General features: G+C 41.5%; 2 protein-coding genes across 2 annotated transcripts in view; both read left to right on the top strand.

The window, feature by feature from the left end:
• The first annotated feature begins 2208 nt into the window (after window positions 1-2208).
• Window positions 2209-10828, top strand: LOC138056361 (cytochrome P450 3A24-like). The gene is made up of 4 exons (XM_068902144.1): window positions 2209-2896; window positions 5274-5466; window positions 7626-7840; window positions 9582-10828. The coding sequence occupies exons 1-4, from the start codon at window positions 2374-2376 to the stop codon at window positions 10142-10144; spliced, it is 1494 nt and encodes a 497-aa protein (XP_068758245.1). The 5' UTR covers window positions 2209-2373; the 3' UTR covers window positions 10145-10828.
• Window positions 10829-12315: 1487 nt separating this feature from the next.
• LOC138056362 (cytochrome P450 3A24-like) overlaps window positions 12316-14409 on the top strand; it is a 9939-nt gene continuing 7845 nt past the window's right edge. Inside the window, exon 1 of the mRNA XM_068902145.1 lies at window positions 12316-12951. Coding sequence (XP_068758246.1) covers window positions 12630-12951 — 322 coding nt within the window. The 5' untranslated portion in view covers window positions 12316-12629. The remainder of the gene's footprint in view (window positions 12952-14409) is intronic.

Raw genomic sequence — 14409 nt, 5'->3', positions numbered from 1 at the left:
ATGCGCACTTCCGGTGAAATTTATTGTCAACCCTTTAATGGTGGTTACGTCGTAGGTCCCGAAATGTCAAGCAAACTGACGCGTAACTGACGCGTAACTGCTGCAAGACGAGCAAATCGACAAAGGAAACACTTAAGAATTAGGTAGCTAAATGACCAAGATGTGTTTTGAGTCTCTGATTTATAGGAGACGGGAGCAGGACTGAAAAGGGCGGGAGCCGGGAGACAAAGTTACGGGGAAGCGGGAGGTTCTGACCCCCTGTCTTTTCCGCGGAATTTTAGCGATAAGGTATGACTAAACCCCCCTAACAGGGCCTCATCTACATGGCGGAGATGTCGGGACGAGAAAATATTTTATATTATTATTTTGTTGCGCTGCCGTTATCATTGGCGCGTCCTTCTTTAAGTCGACTATATCTGCTCCCCACGTCACTGCCAAATTGAAAAACTATGTACAGTGTTGACAATAAAAGAGACCGTTCGGGTGAGAGTAGTACTGAGAAGGACTATTGTTCATGACATTTCGACAACCTGAGCGGAAGTCACTTAACTCCAAAGATGACTTCCGCTCAAATTGTGGAAACGTCAGCCAATGTCACCAGAAACAGGATGGAAGGGGGGGGGGGGGGGGGGGGGGGGATGGACGTTTGCATAGCCTGGGACTTACTTACCCCTGCGGATTCCCAGTTTTGTTACTCCGTGTTATTAAACATATGCACACACGCTGCTCGTGCGTATCCTCTCGTTAACCTAAGTGCATCTCGTTACTCCGCATAAACCAAACGAGTAATATAAGTCGTTTGTTGCATAGCCTTTTCCTTGATTCAAGTGGTAATGATCACTATACATCGGAGCCCTTTGCATTTCAATAAGCGCCGCGTACTTGTCTATGACTTATGTGGCAGAAATGAAATACCTCGCCCTTGGCTAGACTCTGAATCATAAGTACCTTGAGTGTGATCTGTTTGATTTTTAAAGAAGGTAAGTTGTAGTCAAAATAAGTACGTATCCTTTCCATGAGAAAACGATCCAACGTAAATAGCCCTCTGAGAGGACGTGTGGTTACTAATAAATTTCTAAAGAAATGAAGAAAATATAAGGAATCGAGTAACGTTGTCACAGGGGCGACTTCAGAATACCCCTCCACAATTGTCTTCTTAAATCGGCATTGTTTGAATAACGAATCATATCTATTCGTATGCAAATTAGTGCCCCAGGTATTCTTGAGTTTAGCCGACGTAGAGCGTCACAAAAACTATCAAAATCTGAATTTAGCGAAAATTGACTGAATTATTACTTCCTTGCCAAAACTCAGAGTGTTGACTCCTTACAAACAATTTGCGCATATGATGTATCAATGAACTTATGACGTTATTCAAGATGGCGCTGAAAAAGCCGACGAACGAAAAATAAAAACTTGCTAAAGCTCTCCCTATGCACAGGATAACCAATATTAGAAATTGCTTTCTCCAAATGTCGAAAAGCAATTGGACTAAAACAATTATTGGATGCAACTCTATTTCGTTTAGAATTATGCTCCATTGCTTTCGTTCCATTCGTTCCATTTTTTTTTCGTGCTCGTTGTTTTCTAGACCAATCACGGGATCCGTTGTAATTGCTGCGTCATGGCCTTTAATCACGTTTGATTTGGCAAAGCAATTAAGTGATATGAAAAGAATAAGAGAAAAAAAAAGGTTTATGCAAGGCCTCAAAGTGACTTCAGGTCGTTTTTATGAGTGTTTGCTATATTAAATGCAACCAGTTTGCTTCACAGCGTAACGGGGGCATGAGATCACAGCATAATTCAGGTCCTCAACGCAAGCTGTTTAAAAAATATCTTTAAGTTTAATATAAATCCCACTAACGCTTACAAGCAATGCTAATCCGGCAATGCTAATCCGGTCAGCGGCCAATTAAAGCGTGTCAGTGTATTCAAGTCATTGGCATGCTTTCAAAGAGACAATTTTCCCTGTCCCTGTGCCCGCGACTTGTCGCAAGACGGAGAAGTTGATGACTTTAAATTATTTAGCCAAAATAGTAAGCATTATTGTAATTCAACTTCATATTAATTCAACCGCGTTCTCACTTTTAAATTGCTAAGTTGTTTTTCACGAAAAACTGTGACCCACATTGCATTACGCAGCGGGAGTAAACAATTTGAAATTTGCATGACTCCTCAGATTTCAGGGACAGTTAATAGGGAAGATATTGTTGACGTCACGTATTGACCGTCATGTGTCGAAACAAAGGGTTTTTCTTTCCTGTGGTTGCCACATATGAATAACAAACGCATTGTTTGTAAACAGATATCTTCCCTATATACATCACAAACGTTTGTTTTTTTCATTTCTTGCAAGAATCGACGCAGGTAGACATGGCGGAGCTACTGCAGGTCCTCCACAGTTTTAGTTGGTCCACGTGGTTTGCAGTTTTCCTTGGTTTGTTAGGGTTTGTTTACTGGCTAGGTCTCCAGCCCTATAGCTCGCTTCTCGGCAGCTCGCCTCTCCCAGGTCCCATAGTATGGCCGTGGGTCGGAAATCTGCCCGACGTCTTCAGATACGGAGGACTTCACAAGATGCTGTTAAACTACTTCTACAAATACGGCCGCGTCTACAAGATGTCCGTGGGGAGATCACCCTCGATTGTGGTAACTGACCCCGAGATTCTCAAACAAATTATGGTGAAGGAGTTTTGGAAGTTTACGAATCGTTCGCCTTTCGTAAGACCTAACCCCCCGTTAGATGCAGCCATCTTTCTCGCGCGTGACGAAACCTGGAGGCGTGTAAGACACACGTTGACCCCGACTTTCACCGCATCCAAACTAAAACAAATCGTACCAATCATCGAGACGGCATCGGAGAAGCTAACTACGAAGTTGCAGAACTTTTCAGAAACAGGTAAGCTTGTCATGCCTTTCTCGTGGTGTGTTGTGCTACATTCCTTATGGAGTTAGAGTGGGTCTCACGGTACAACTACAATAAGTTGTTCAATGCTCTCTTAATTAGTGAATGCTCGAAGCGGTCATTTGAATTTGCATGTTTTTACATACAGTAGCACAAAGGAACCGATTTCATAACCAATGTCAAATAAATAGCATCACCAATTGTTACTCTAGGCGAGGAAAAAAGGAAACAAAAACTTCTCAGAGATGGAATCAACTTTTATTAGAATATCACTTCTCAGAATCGAGTATTAATACCCTCGCAAACTCGGCATTCCCTCAAGAACGATTTGGAGTGCAGTAGAATCTATCGAAGAAAGATGGAAAGTGATGCTCCCACTTTATCACGAAAATTTAAGCAATTGCCTCGTATAGCCACCCGAAATATTCGGGCAGTTTCATCGGGATTCGAACCCATGACCTCTGTGATGGCGGTGAAATGCCCAACCAACTGAGCTACCGGTATTTATTGAGCTCATGTGTTCCCGTGAAAGTACTAATAAACATTTCTTCAAAAGTCTTTCCTTCAATAGAAGTTATCCTCATTATTAAATGAGGTGAATTTTTTTGTCGCACGACATCAGCTAATCTGCGTCGAAGTCCATGAAGTCTTCCAACGTGGCACCGAAAAAATGTTTACGTGGATGAAATTTCGTGGCAGTGTCTTATTGTGACATGATTTTGTCCACGTTGGCAAAATGTCAGCCATGCGTGTCAACGCTCAGTCGGGTGTGACATCTTGCTTCATCCTCATAAATCACTCGCGTGTAGCCCTCTCGCGAGCGGTCAAGGACTGATTTAGTTAACAAACAAAAATGGCTACGTATGCCGTACGCATGCGTTTTCATTTTATCACCGTTTCTCTCTGAAGTTGCAAGTTATCTTTCTGTGGCCGCTTTTTTGGAGGACTCGAGCACACGGCGATTAAGGGACTGTGTTAGGGCTGTGCAGATGATTTTGAAAGGTTTTGCCAATCACCCGCCCCTATTCGCTCTGCAACTTAACTTTAACCCAGATATTACTTTAAACAACTCAAATCAAAGGTTCGTCGCACAAAAAAAAAGTTTCTCGAACATGCGTAGTTTAAGTTACAAACAACAAACGAATTTTTGAAAAACTATTAGGCTGAACGATTTTCAAAGACTAACTTCCTTCCCAGGGCTTTTCTCCGCCAAAAAGAAAAGCCCTGTAAACTAAATTATTTAAAAACCCCAATTGCAATCCATTTTAATCTTCTTCAAGTTTTCTCATCCCTCTGTACAAGCTTCTGCATGTGGTATTGCCTCATTTTCGCCAATCATATCCGTGGACACCGAGGGTCCCTTTTTGTGCTCTACTTGCCAGTTCATAGGTTTGCAGTTTCTTTTAGTAAATTCGGCAAAATTAACGGAGCCAGAACGATAATGTGAGTAAAATTTTAAAAGTCAGGAAGAATCGGTCGTGGTGAGCGAGATTCCGTCATTTTTTTTTGCATCCTCTCAGGCCCCGTCCACACATATCCGGAATATTTTTTAATCCGCAACTTTTTCCTTGCGGATTCGCCTTCAGTCCACACGTATGCGACGAATCCGAAACTTTTCGAATCCACCCTTCAGTGTGCCGTTTTGATTACGTAAAGAATTTCGAATCATGTGGATATGAACGGTCGAATCCGATGACGTTCCAAACTCAGATAGGGAAAGGAAAGGAACTTTATTTAAGTGTCTAGTCCTTCTAGCGCTGAAGCACTAAGTGGGGACACTGTATGAACGCATACCAAGTCAAATGTTGGTTTTTGTTGAGAGGGGAAACCGGATCGAGTATCCGGAGGAAACCTCTCGGTGCAGAGTAGAGAACCAACAAACTCAACCCACATATGACGCCGAGTCTGGGAATCGAACCCGGGCCACATAGGTGGAAGGCGAGTGCTTTCACCACTGCACCATCCCTGCACCCAGGGATGGCAGTCTTTATCGCCTAAATATTCCGGTTGGTTAGGAATGACTGTATCCAATTGATAGTCATCATCATTAGTAGTACATCTACTACATCAGTAGTGCATCATTTCATATCCCTTTAGTTTGGTAATAAGTTGACAACGACTGACTTTATCGAAAGCCTTGCTAAAGCCCATCAATAGAATGAAGTTGTAAAACATCATGCATGTTATTTATAATACCCATGAGTAAAGCCAAGTAATTCGATCTCACATACCTTATGTCTCTGAAGCTATGCTGTAATGGAAAGAGTAGATGGTGATTCTTCGCATGCTTCATAATAGAGCTAGTTATTACTTCAAGGTTTTTTTAGGAGAAGACCTTGAGTCACAAGCTCTCTCCCCGTCTTTTCTATAGGTGAAAGCGTCGATGTCGTTGGACAGTTTAGCTTGTTCGCACTGGATGTTATAATGAGGGCAGCATTTGGAATGGAAAACAACATTCAGATGAATCCCGATCCGGAACTTGTGGAGAAGGCGAGAAATGTCTTTCAAACCCCAATATGGGTTCGCTTCTTTTCCATGTTTCCCTTTTGGGGCTACTTCAGCAGGTAAATTGTATGGGCAGATTTCATGCAAGCATGATTGGTTTGGAGTGAGGTTCGCGTTTTCGCGACCTCGCTGGGCGAGGTGTATGCAGGTGCGAATGCCAAAAGATCTATCATCAGGGGGTGAATTCCTCGCCGTAACCCAAATCGATCTTTCTCTAAAATCACGATTATCGTGAATTCTCAATTTGCTTTGAATTTACTTTTGTCGTTAATTTAGGATACTATGTCCCAGGACCTGTAATAGCAGAGAAAACGAGGAAATAGAAAGTCATACCCGTGGATTGGATTCTTCTCTATAGGAACCGCTCCTTTTCGGCTTCACCACTGAAATTCAAGACACTGCACTCTCAACCATTTTTTTTAAAGGCTCCCATAGAATATCGCTGCTGAAGAGTAATTAGGCCTAAGCTAGATCAATAATTTAAGCCTAATCTTTGATTTTAAAATGTTTAGCTTTGTCGTGAAGTTTGGTAACCTACTTTTTGCATTGTTTTATATTGTTTGTTGCCGATTGATAACGCAGCATATCAAATAGTGTGTCTGAGCAGCTAGCGGTTTGGTGGTCAAGTGGTTACCTTCCCATGTTCCCTCCTCCCTTTTCTCTTTCGGGGGGAGGGTACGGCTACACGTAGGCTATCAAATGGATATTTGACGGGTCAATCAACATTCCCAGATTCGAGTCCTATGTCCATACACTTGGGTTTACTTTATAAAAAAAAAATATGATCATTTCCTATAATCTACATCAAGCTTTCAGTCTTCTAAATTAACGATAATATTGAATTCAGAGCAAATTAAGAAGAGACCATTTTCGAATTATCACGGCTGGAGTGGATCTAGCATGAAATGGAGGCTAATGGGGCAAATCTTTTCAATTCCTAATTAATTTGCCCGCATTAGCCTCCATTTCAAGCTAGATCCAGTCCAGTCGTGAGAACTCGAAAATGCTGTATTGACGATAATCGTGAATTCAATATAGAGATTGGATTGATCAGGCGGCGAACTTATTGCCGCAACCAGCTTATTTTTACACCTGCACTCACGTTTTCAGCGGATTTTCTCAATAGGAAGTCCCTTTGAGCCTCTACGGAGGAGAGAGGAGAGCGGACGCGAGAAATATATGCACGTGCTCGATGATTAAAACGAGAAATTTAAAGCTAGACTGTGAGAGACGTTGCCGTGTACGACATGAAGAACTTAGATATTCCATTCTGTTTTTGCTTGTCATTTTGAAGAAATGTTGCCAATTTAATTTGTCCAGTTCTGATAAACGATGCGTCATGGACGATAAACGCTCTTGCATCAGCCTTTCATCAGCAATTCTGTACAGCGCGCAAACTTGTAAAATACGTCGAAGCTAACTACGATGGTAACGCACAGGTCTTGACCACACAATTAGCGCTTACTGGACTTTGAACAGCTCGCCTTAGGCAGAAATGCAATTCCATTAACAAGACCTCAGGTATTGCGTTTCTAGCTTTCTGATTGGTTCACCATATCTCGGCTATCAGCTCATATACCGTATGACCTTATAAGGAATATTGATTTTGTCAAGTGTTTCCAAGCTGAAAATTATACGCGGGAAGCGAAGTTACCTTGGACACAATAGACGAAAAGTGAAAATTTTATCAAATAATGACTCCATTCGCGCTTGTTGGATAGAGACTGGTTCTAGCCAACTCCGCGGTACGCGCCTCAGTGGCTATTTACCATCTCATACCCAACTCGCGTTCTTGGAATACTTAGTAATTATTTTTGCATAAATAATAAAAGCTCAGCAATCAGAGCACCTGCAGCTGAATACCGAGGGAGAGGTTTTGACAGGCAACGAATTGCGTGCAAACGTAGACAGTGTCAGGTAGCGAGCGAGTAAGAGATAGTGGGTCAGTGACGATTAATCAAGAAAATATCTCCTGGTCATCGCGAGACTCCGACTATTGTTTAGTTTGCTTATCCATGTGTTAGAACTTAATGTATTGAGGGACCTAACGTATTGAAAAGCGATCAACAAGCCACTAATCGCTAACCTGCGTCGACTCATCCACACTTCCGTCATCTCGCTACTTGTTACCCCGCCACCCGTGAAAAGTGCTTTTGACTTTCCAACATTTCTTAAAGATCATTTTGATCGCGTTTCCTTGTATTTCTACACTTTGTAGGTACGTTGACCCTCTTCAGAACGTAGACTACTTCTGGGCAATAGCAAAGGACATTCTGCAGAAAAGGCAAAAGCAGGGATTTACCGGCACAAAAGACCTCGTGCAGTTGATGCTAAAAGCACATGAGGAGCACGTGGACGGCGTTAGCAAACTGAGTGATGAAGAAATTATGGCCCAGTCTATTGTGTTTCTGGTGGCTGGATTCGAAACCACAGGTAAAAGAAAATGGGAAGTTCAATACCATTTCCCACTGTGATCGATATCATTATTTATGCTGCACCTCCAGTAGATATTTCAGATTCTTTATTCTAAGCTTAACGTAATCTTCTGTGTTTGCTTGTAATATTTTCTGTTTGATCGTCTCAGATACAGCGAGCATCGGACTAACGGGGGAAGGTCTGATGAGTTTCGAAACCGGCGAGGCAAACATTTTGTGGAGGAAAGGTTTCCTTGATAATTTCCTCTGCAAATGATTAGATTTTCCAGAATTTTCGTGTGGGGAGTACAAACCTACGCCATGTCTCCAAGAGTGAATTAGATAAGAGTGTTGATCCATAACTTTGCTGTCTTGCTTGCCCCAACACAGTCACAAATGGATTTATAGACTTTGCGCGCCAAACAAACAAAGGGCTGCCAATTTTAACCAATCAGAAGAAGCCATGTCACGCGCGACTGCTGCTGCTATGTTTTTCTTCAGATACACGACAATTGAATTTCGCGGGAATGGGTATTCGAAAAATACAGACTTAACTATTAGAGGCTATTAGGTTTCCGTCCACGTCTCAAAAACTCTCGTGCTTATGCTTCCTAATGAAAGGAACAAACAACAGAGGTAAACTTTGACAATCTGTTTGGCTCAGTGAACAGTTTTCAAAAAGCCCACTTGCAATTCATTTTAATATAAATTCTTCAATTCTACCCATCTCTGCCTTCTTTTGCATATGCTGTTTTCTTTAAACCTTCCTCCGCAATATGTTAAGTAATTGTTTTTACGTTTTCTCTTAATTTGCTTGCCATTTTCCAGCGACGAGTTTGGCTCCTTTAAAGGGAACTAGTACATTTACTTTACAATACTGAGCATAATGCTTATTACCATCGACCACCGAAATTGTTCGAACTTTTTCTGATGGAAGCGTTTGCATCCGAAATAAACAAATCTCAAAAATGCTTGTTTTGCTTTTTTCTCCCGGGTAATGCCATTTTGAATAACTGTGACGTGTAATGGTTGCCATAATTACTGGACACCTTAAGATCGACGTTTACCGCTGACCGCAAACCTCTTCAGGTCACGTGACCAGACTTCAACGTCGCGTTTACGGAAAATTCTCCACGTTTTCAACGGGCAAGAGCTAGGTTTTCGCGTAAGTCATTTACCTCAACTTTTATTTGCATGAATATTTTGTCATGCCACGTATGCCTGGCACTGATATACAGAAAAAACCTTTTTCTTTCATTTCATATGAATTTTAATATTAACAAGACAACAGTTTTGTTTTTACAAGGTTCGAACGACAACTGTTGCACAACGTTGAAATCCAACATGTTACCACGCGTCGTTATCACGCGATATTCTTAATACATGAAGGAGGCATACTGTGAAACGGCAAACGGCAAACCTGGAACCGCGGTTTGCGGGTCCGCGGTAAACGTCGATCTTAAGGTGTCTAATTGTTTCAGAGCAAAACCGCTTTGTGTGAATACAATAAAGCAAGAATTTCAGGTCACAGTTATTAAAACTGGCAGCGCCCTGGAAATTTGAAAACCAAAACGAGCGCTTTTGAAATTTGTCTACTTCGGATACAAACGTTTCCATTGGAAAAAGATCGAACAATTTTTATTGTAAACATGTTCAACATTTTATAGTTAAGTTCTTGTTTAAGTGGCGGTTCCCTTTCAACTGTCATAAAAAAATATGTTTCACTGACTTCTTCCACTTTAAACATTCCTTTTTTTCAGGCAATACCCTGACAAGCATTGCATACTTTCTGGCAAAATACCCCGAGGTTCAAGACCGTCTCATCCGAGAAATCGACGAATTGATCAATACCCACGGGGATGAGCCCCTGTATGAGTTGGTACATAAGGCTGGGTACATGGATCAAGTCATCTCTGAGGTCCTACGCCTCTGCGGTCCCGCACTTCTCCTTATCCGGGAATGCACCGAAGATGCCATTTACAAGGGCATCCGGATTCCCAAGGGTTGTGGCATCAACATTCCTGTGTACGTTTTGCACCGGGACCCGGAGTTATGGGACAATCCCTTGGATTTCAATCCCGAAAATTTTTCCCCGGAGGCTAAAGAGAAGCGGGATCCATTTGCATTTCTTCCGTTTGGTTCGGGTCCCCGGCAGTGCATTGGTATGCGCTTGGCATTGTTGGAGATCAAGATCGTGCTGATGAGAATCATGCAACGATTCAAGTTTGAACGTGCACCAGAGACCGTGGAGAAGCTGGAGCACAGGGCGGTGCTGCTCTTGTCACCTAAAGAAACGATCTATGTAAAGTTAAAGGCCCGGTAATTTATACAGGTTATCACGTAATTCTTAAGAGCACTTTGGTATACCCGGTAACTTGAATAGGAAGCTTAAGCACGCCACATTTAGAGACGCGGACGATAACCGGACGTTATTAGCTGTTTTCTCTATTAACCTGTCTTCAAACAACCACATTTATCTTTCTAAGTATGTTTGTTCTCTTCATTACAAATAATTAGTTTAAAAATCTGGAAGACACTTATGTCCTGGCATGCTTAATGTTCTCTTCCGAATGCCGTCCGCGTCTCAAAACGTCGCGTGCTTAATAACCTCACGACTAAGCACGAGTAAATTTTTCAGACAACCAAAGTTACAAGGTTAACTGAAGAGAGTGTAGTGTAACGTGAAGTGCTATATTTCTATCCCATATGAACCATGTGAGCGTTAGCCCTACTGATGGATCTGGGCCCACACAAGGACAGAGAAAAACTCTGACCAGGGTGGGAATTGAACCCACGACCTTCGGGTCAGATCTCCTCCGCTCTACCGACTGAGCTACAAGGCCAGACGGGAGCAGGCCGTGGGAACTGAGGATGTTAAAGTCACGGCAATTAACATGTATAACAAGGGCTTGTTTATACCAAATTACACGAGAAATCATGCGTTTACTTATTTACTTAATTACTTAAAAATGGCAAGACAGAAAATTAAAAAGTGACATTTTGACTGCACGGGCTTTAAGTTTTTAAAGACATTTAAGACGTCCAATCAACCGATTGGTTGAAACAGATTACAACGTTTGTCAAATTCAAACTATGGAGCGTTTTCACTCACGTGACCAGCAGCCATATTGGATTACTGAAACAAAAGAAAGTATTTGCATAAAAATAATTCCCGGAGGATTAGTTTGGTACACCATGATGGCCGCCATTCCTTTGTTTTGGAACACCAACATGGCCGCCGTGACGTCATGTGAAAACGCTCTATTACAACATCATCGTTCGAAAGTTTTTGAACTGTAAACTTGAAAAGATTTTTTAATAGACCTGATTCATAAATGGAGGTCAATTTATGATTCTTTTGTCCAAGTGCAAATTAGCCTACCAAGCCTCGATACCATACAATGAATTGAAAAGAATTCTTGCTCTGAAATGAGACTTGTTAGGCTAATTTATGAATAAGGTCTATTAGCACCTGTGCTACAGTTTTGCACAACTTCGTTCCCAGGACTTATCCCTTGGCTTCTGGGCTGGACAGGAGAAGCCCAGAAGCCAAGGGAGAAGTCCTGGGAACGAAGTTGAATTTTGCACTCGCTTTTTGAATCCCTGCCATACGACAATCGCACTCTTGTTTTAGACAATCAGAACAGAGTAATTTTGTCATGTATATTATTAGACAACAAACTGTCAACGTAATGAACAATTGTCGCCTGTTGTACTTCGTGGTTGTTCCGAATCGTTTCATATATTTTAATTACATAACGAGGTTTCAAGCTTAAGCATGCATCTCCTGACAAATGCCGATGCCTTCGTAAGCCAGTTCGTCTGTCAATGGCCGAATTTATACTAGAGACGAACAACTCGCGATCGTCTAAAACGAATTACCCATCTAAGAGGGATAATTCGTCTGCAATTCGTCGAGGTATAAACCCAGTGTTTAGACGAAACTTCATCTTCAGCTGATTCGTCTGTTAGCACGTTAGCAATTTCTGAAATGAAAATTCTTCTTGGTGATAAAAAGGTCTCTTTAGACAGTCTTTAAACATTACAATGCAAGGAGCTCAGAAATGTCTCTCAAAGGCTTTTGGCTTAATTTTCTCGTTTGATGCTCTTGAGTACTATGACTCATATGTGACAGTAATTTTTGCTTCATGACCTTTAATTAATCACGTTTTAAAGCAATTAAGTGATCTGAAAACAATAGCAAAAAAGAGTTTAATGCAAGGCCCCAAGTAATTTTTCCTGTCTTTATGTCTGCGACTTGTCGCAAAACGGAGAAGTTAATGACTTTGAACTATTAACCAAAATAGTAAGCATTGTTGTATTTCAACTTCGTTCTCACGTTTAAATTGTTAAGTTTTTTTTTTCACAAAAAAATTGTGACATACATTGCGTTACGCAGCGGGAGTAAACAATTTGAAATTTGCATGACTCCTCAGATTTCAGTAATTTTCAATAGGTATTAATAGGGAAGATATCGTTGACGTCATCTATTGACATTATAATGTGTCGAAATAAAGGGTCTTTTGTTCCTGTGCATGGCACATTTGAATAACATAATCACAAACCCTTGTTTCATTTCGTGCAAGAATCCACGCAGTTAGACATGGCAGAGCTACTGCAGGTCCTCCACAGTTTTAGTTGGTCCACGTGGTTTGCAGTTTTCGTTGGTTTGTTAGGGTTGGTGTACTGCATGGTTAGGTGTTTAGCCCTATAGCTCGCTTCTTGGCAGCTCGCCTCTCCCAGGTCCCATAGTATGGCCTTGGGTTGGAAGTCTGCCCGACGTCTTCAGGTACGGAGGCCTTCACAAAATGCTGTTAAACTACTTCTACAAATACGGCCGCGTCTACAGGATGTCCGTGGGGAGATCACCCTCGATTGTGGTTACTGACCCCGAGATTCTCAAACAAATAATGGTGAAGGAGTTTTGGAAGTTTACGAATCGTCCGCCTTTGGTAAGATTTAATCCTCCGTTAGATGCAGCTATCTTTATCGCGCGTGACGAAACCTGGAGGCGTGTAAGGCACACACTGACCCCGACTTTCACCGCATCCAAGCTAAAACAAATCGTACCAATCATGGAGACTGCATCAGAGAAACTAACAACGAAGTTGCAGAACTTTTCAGAAACAGGTGAGCATGTCTGGCTTTCCTCGTAGTGTGTTGTCCTACGTTCTTTATGGAGTACAACAAGTAGTTCAATGCTCTTTTAATTAGCGAATGCTCGGAGATCATTTGATTTACTTATTAGTGTTTACATACAGTACCACATTAGGTTAAATTAACTTTGTTTTTGGTCATAGCCAATGTGAAATGAATGGCATCACCAATTGTTACTCTAGGCAAAAAAAAAAAAAAAAAAAAACTTCTTAAAGATGGAATGAACTTTTAATTCTAATGGTAAAACTAGGAAATCACTTCGCAGAATCGAGTCGTAATACCCTCACAAAGGCGGCCTTCCCTGAAGAACGAGTTGGAATACAGTAGAAGTTATCGACGAAAGATTGAAAGTGATGCTCGAATTTAAGCAATTGTCTTAAATTATAGACACCTAGAAAATTCATGCAGCTTCAACGGGATTCGAATCCATGACCTGTTTGTTCTGTTTGCACACGAAAAATTTACCGTGCTGTACCCGAAAAGCATAGGTACGGTAACGAGATTTCGGAGTGCCGTGCCAGATTTTTGTGCTAGTGTAAAGCGGGCTTTAGCTGGGAGCAGGTCAATTTGTTGTGCTCTTGTGTTCCCATGAAAGGACTACTACACATTTCTTCAAATTCTAGATTTTTTGTCGCATGACATTTAATTTCAGCCCTTGGAAAAAAGAAACCCTTGATCATACTTATCTTTGATTTGCTATTTTGAAGCTAATCTGCGTCCTTGAAGTCTTCCTACGTGACACCCTGGTGACACCGAAAAAATGCGTACGTGGATGAAATTTCGTGGCAGTGTCTTATTGCGACGTGATTTTGTCCACGTTGGCAAAACGTCAGCCATGCGTGTCAACGCTCGGTAGTGCGTGACATCTCGGTTCATACTCCTAAAATCACTCGCGTGTGGCCCTCTCGCGAGTGGCTAATATCGTCATATGAAATGAACGAGAATAGCTTTAGTGAAGAAACAAAATGGCTCTGTATGCCGTACGCATGCGTTTTCATTGTAGTATCCTTCCTCTCTGAGGGTGCAAGTTATCTTTCTGTGGCAGTTTATATGTGCGGCTGTGAAGATGGCTTTGTTTAGTTTTACCAATTACTCGCCGCCATTTGCTATGCAACTGACTTAACATTTACCCAGAAATTACTTTTAAATAACTCAATTTAAAGCTTCGTCACAGAAAGTGTTTGCCGCGAATGAAAAAAATAGCGAACAACGGAGGGAGACTTTTAAAAGCTATTAGGCTGGACACTTTTCAGGGGCACCCAACGAGAATATAGTTATAAACCACTTAAACCTAGCTTTCTTAAACATATTTTAGTATTTAAACGGTAGATATATGCATATTTTTATCCCTTAAAAATTTTCATCTGTTCCTAGCTGTTCCTAGCTGAAAGTCTAGTGAATGTGAGCTAATGTTTAACACATATTAAATGA

This window comes from Montipora capricornis, chromosome 7 (assembly GCF_036669925.1).
Source record: "Montipora capricornis isolate CH-2021 chromosome 7, ASM3666992v2, whole genome shotgun sequence".
NCBI lineage: Eukaryota > Metazoa > Cnidaria > Anthozoa > Scleractinia > Acroporidae > Montipora > Montipora capricornis.
Note: the sequence above shows the minus strand (reverse complement) of the source record. Positions and strands in the feature narration are given on the sequence as shown.

Excerpts from the sequence above, each read along its gene's own strand:
- LOC138056361 (XM_068902144.1), top strand. The coding sequence starts at position 2,374 with ATGGCGGAGCTACTGCAGGTCCTCCACAGTTTTAGTTGGTCCACGTGG. Across the intron at positions 2,897-5,273 it reads GCAGAACTTTTCAGAAACAG|GTGAAAGCGTCGATGTCGTT; the intron begins GTAAGCTTGTCA and ends TCTTTTCTATAG. Across the intron at positions 5,467-7,625 it reads TTTTGGGGCTACTTCAGCAG|GTACGTTGACCCTCTTCAGA; the intron begins GTAAATTGTATG and ends TACACTTTGTAG.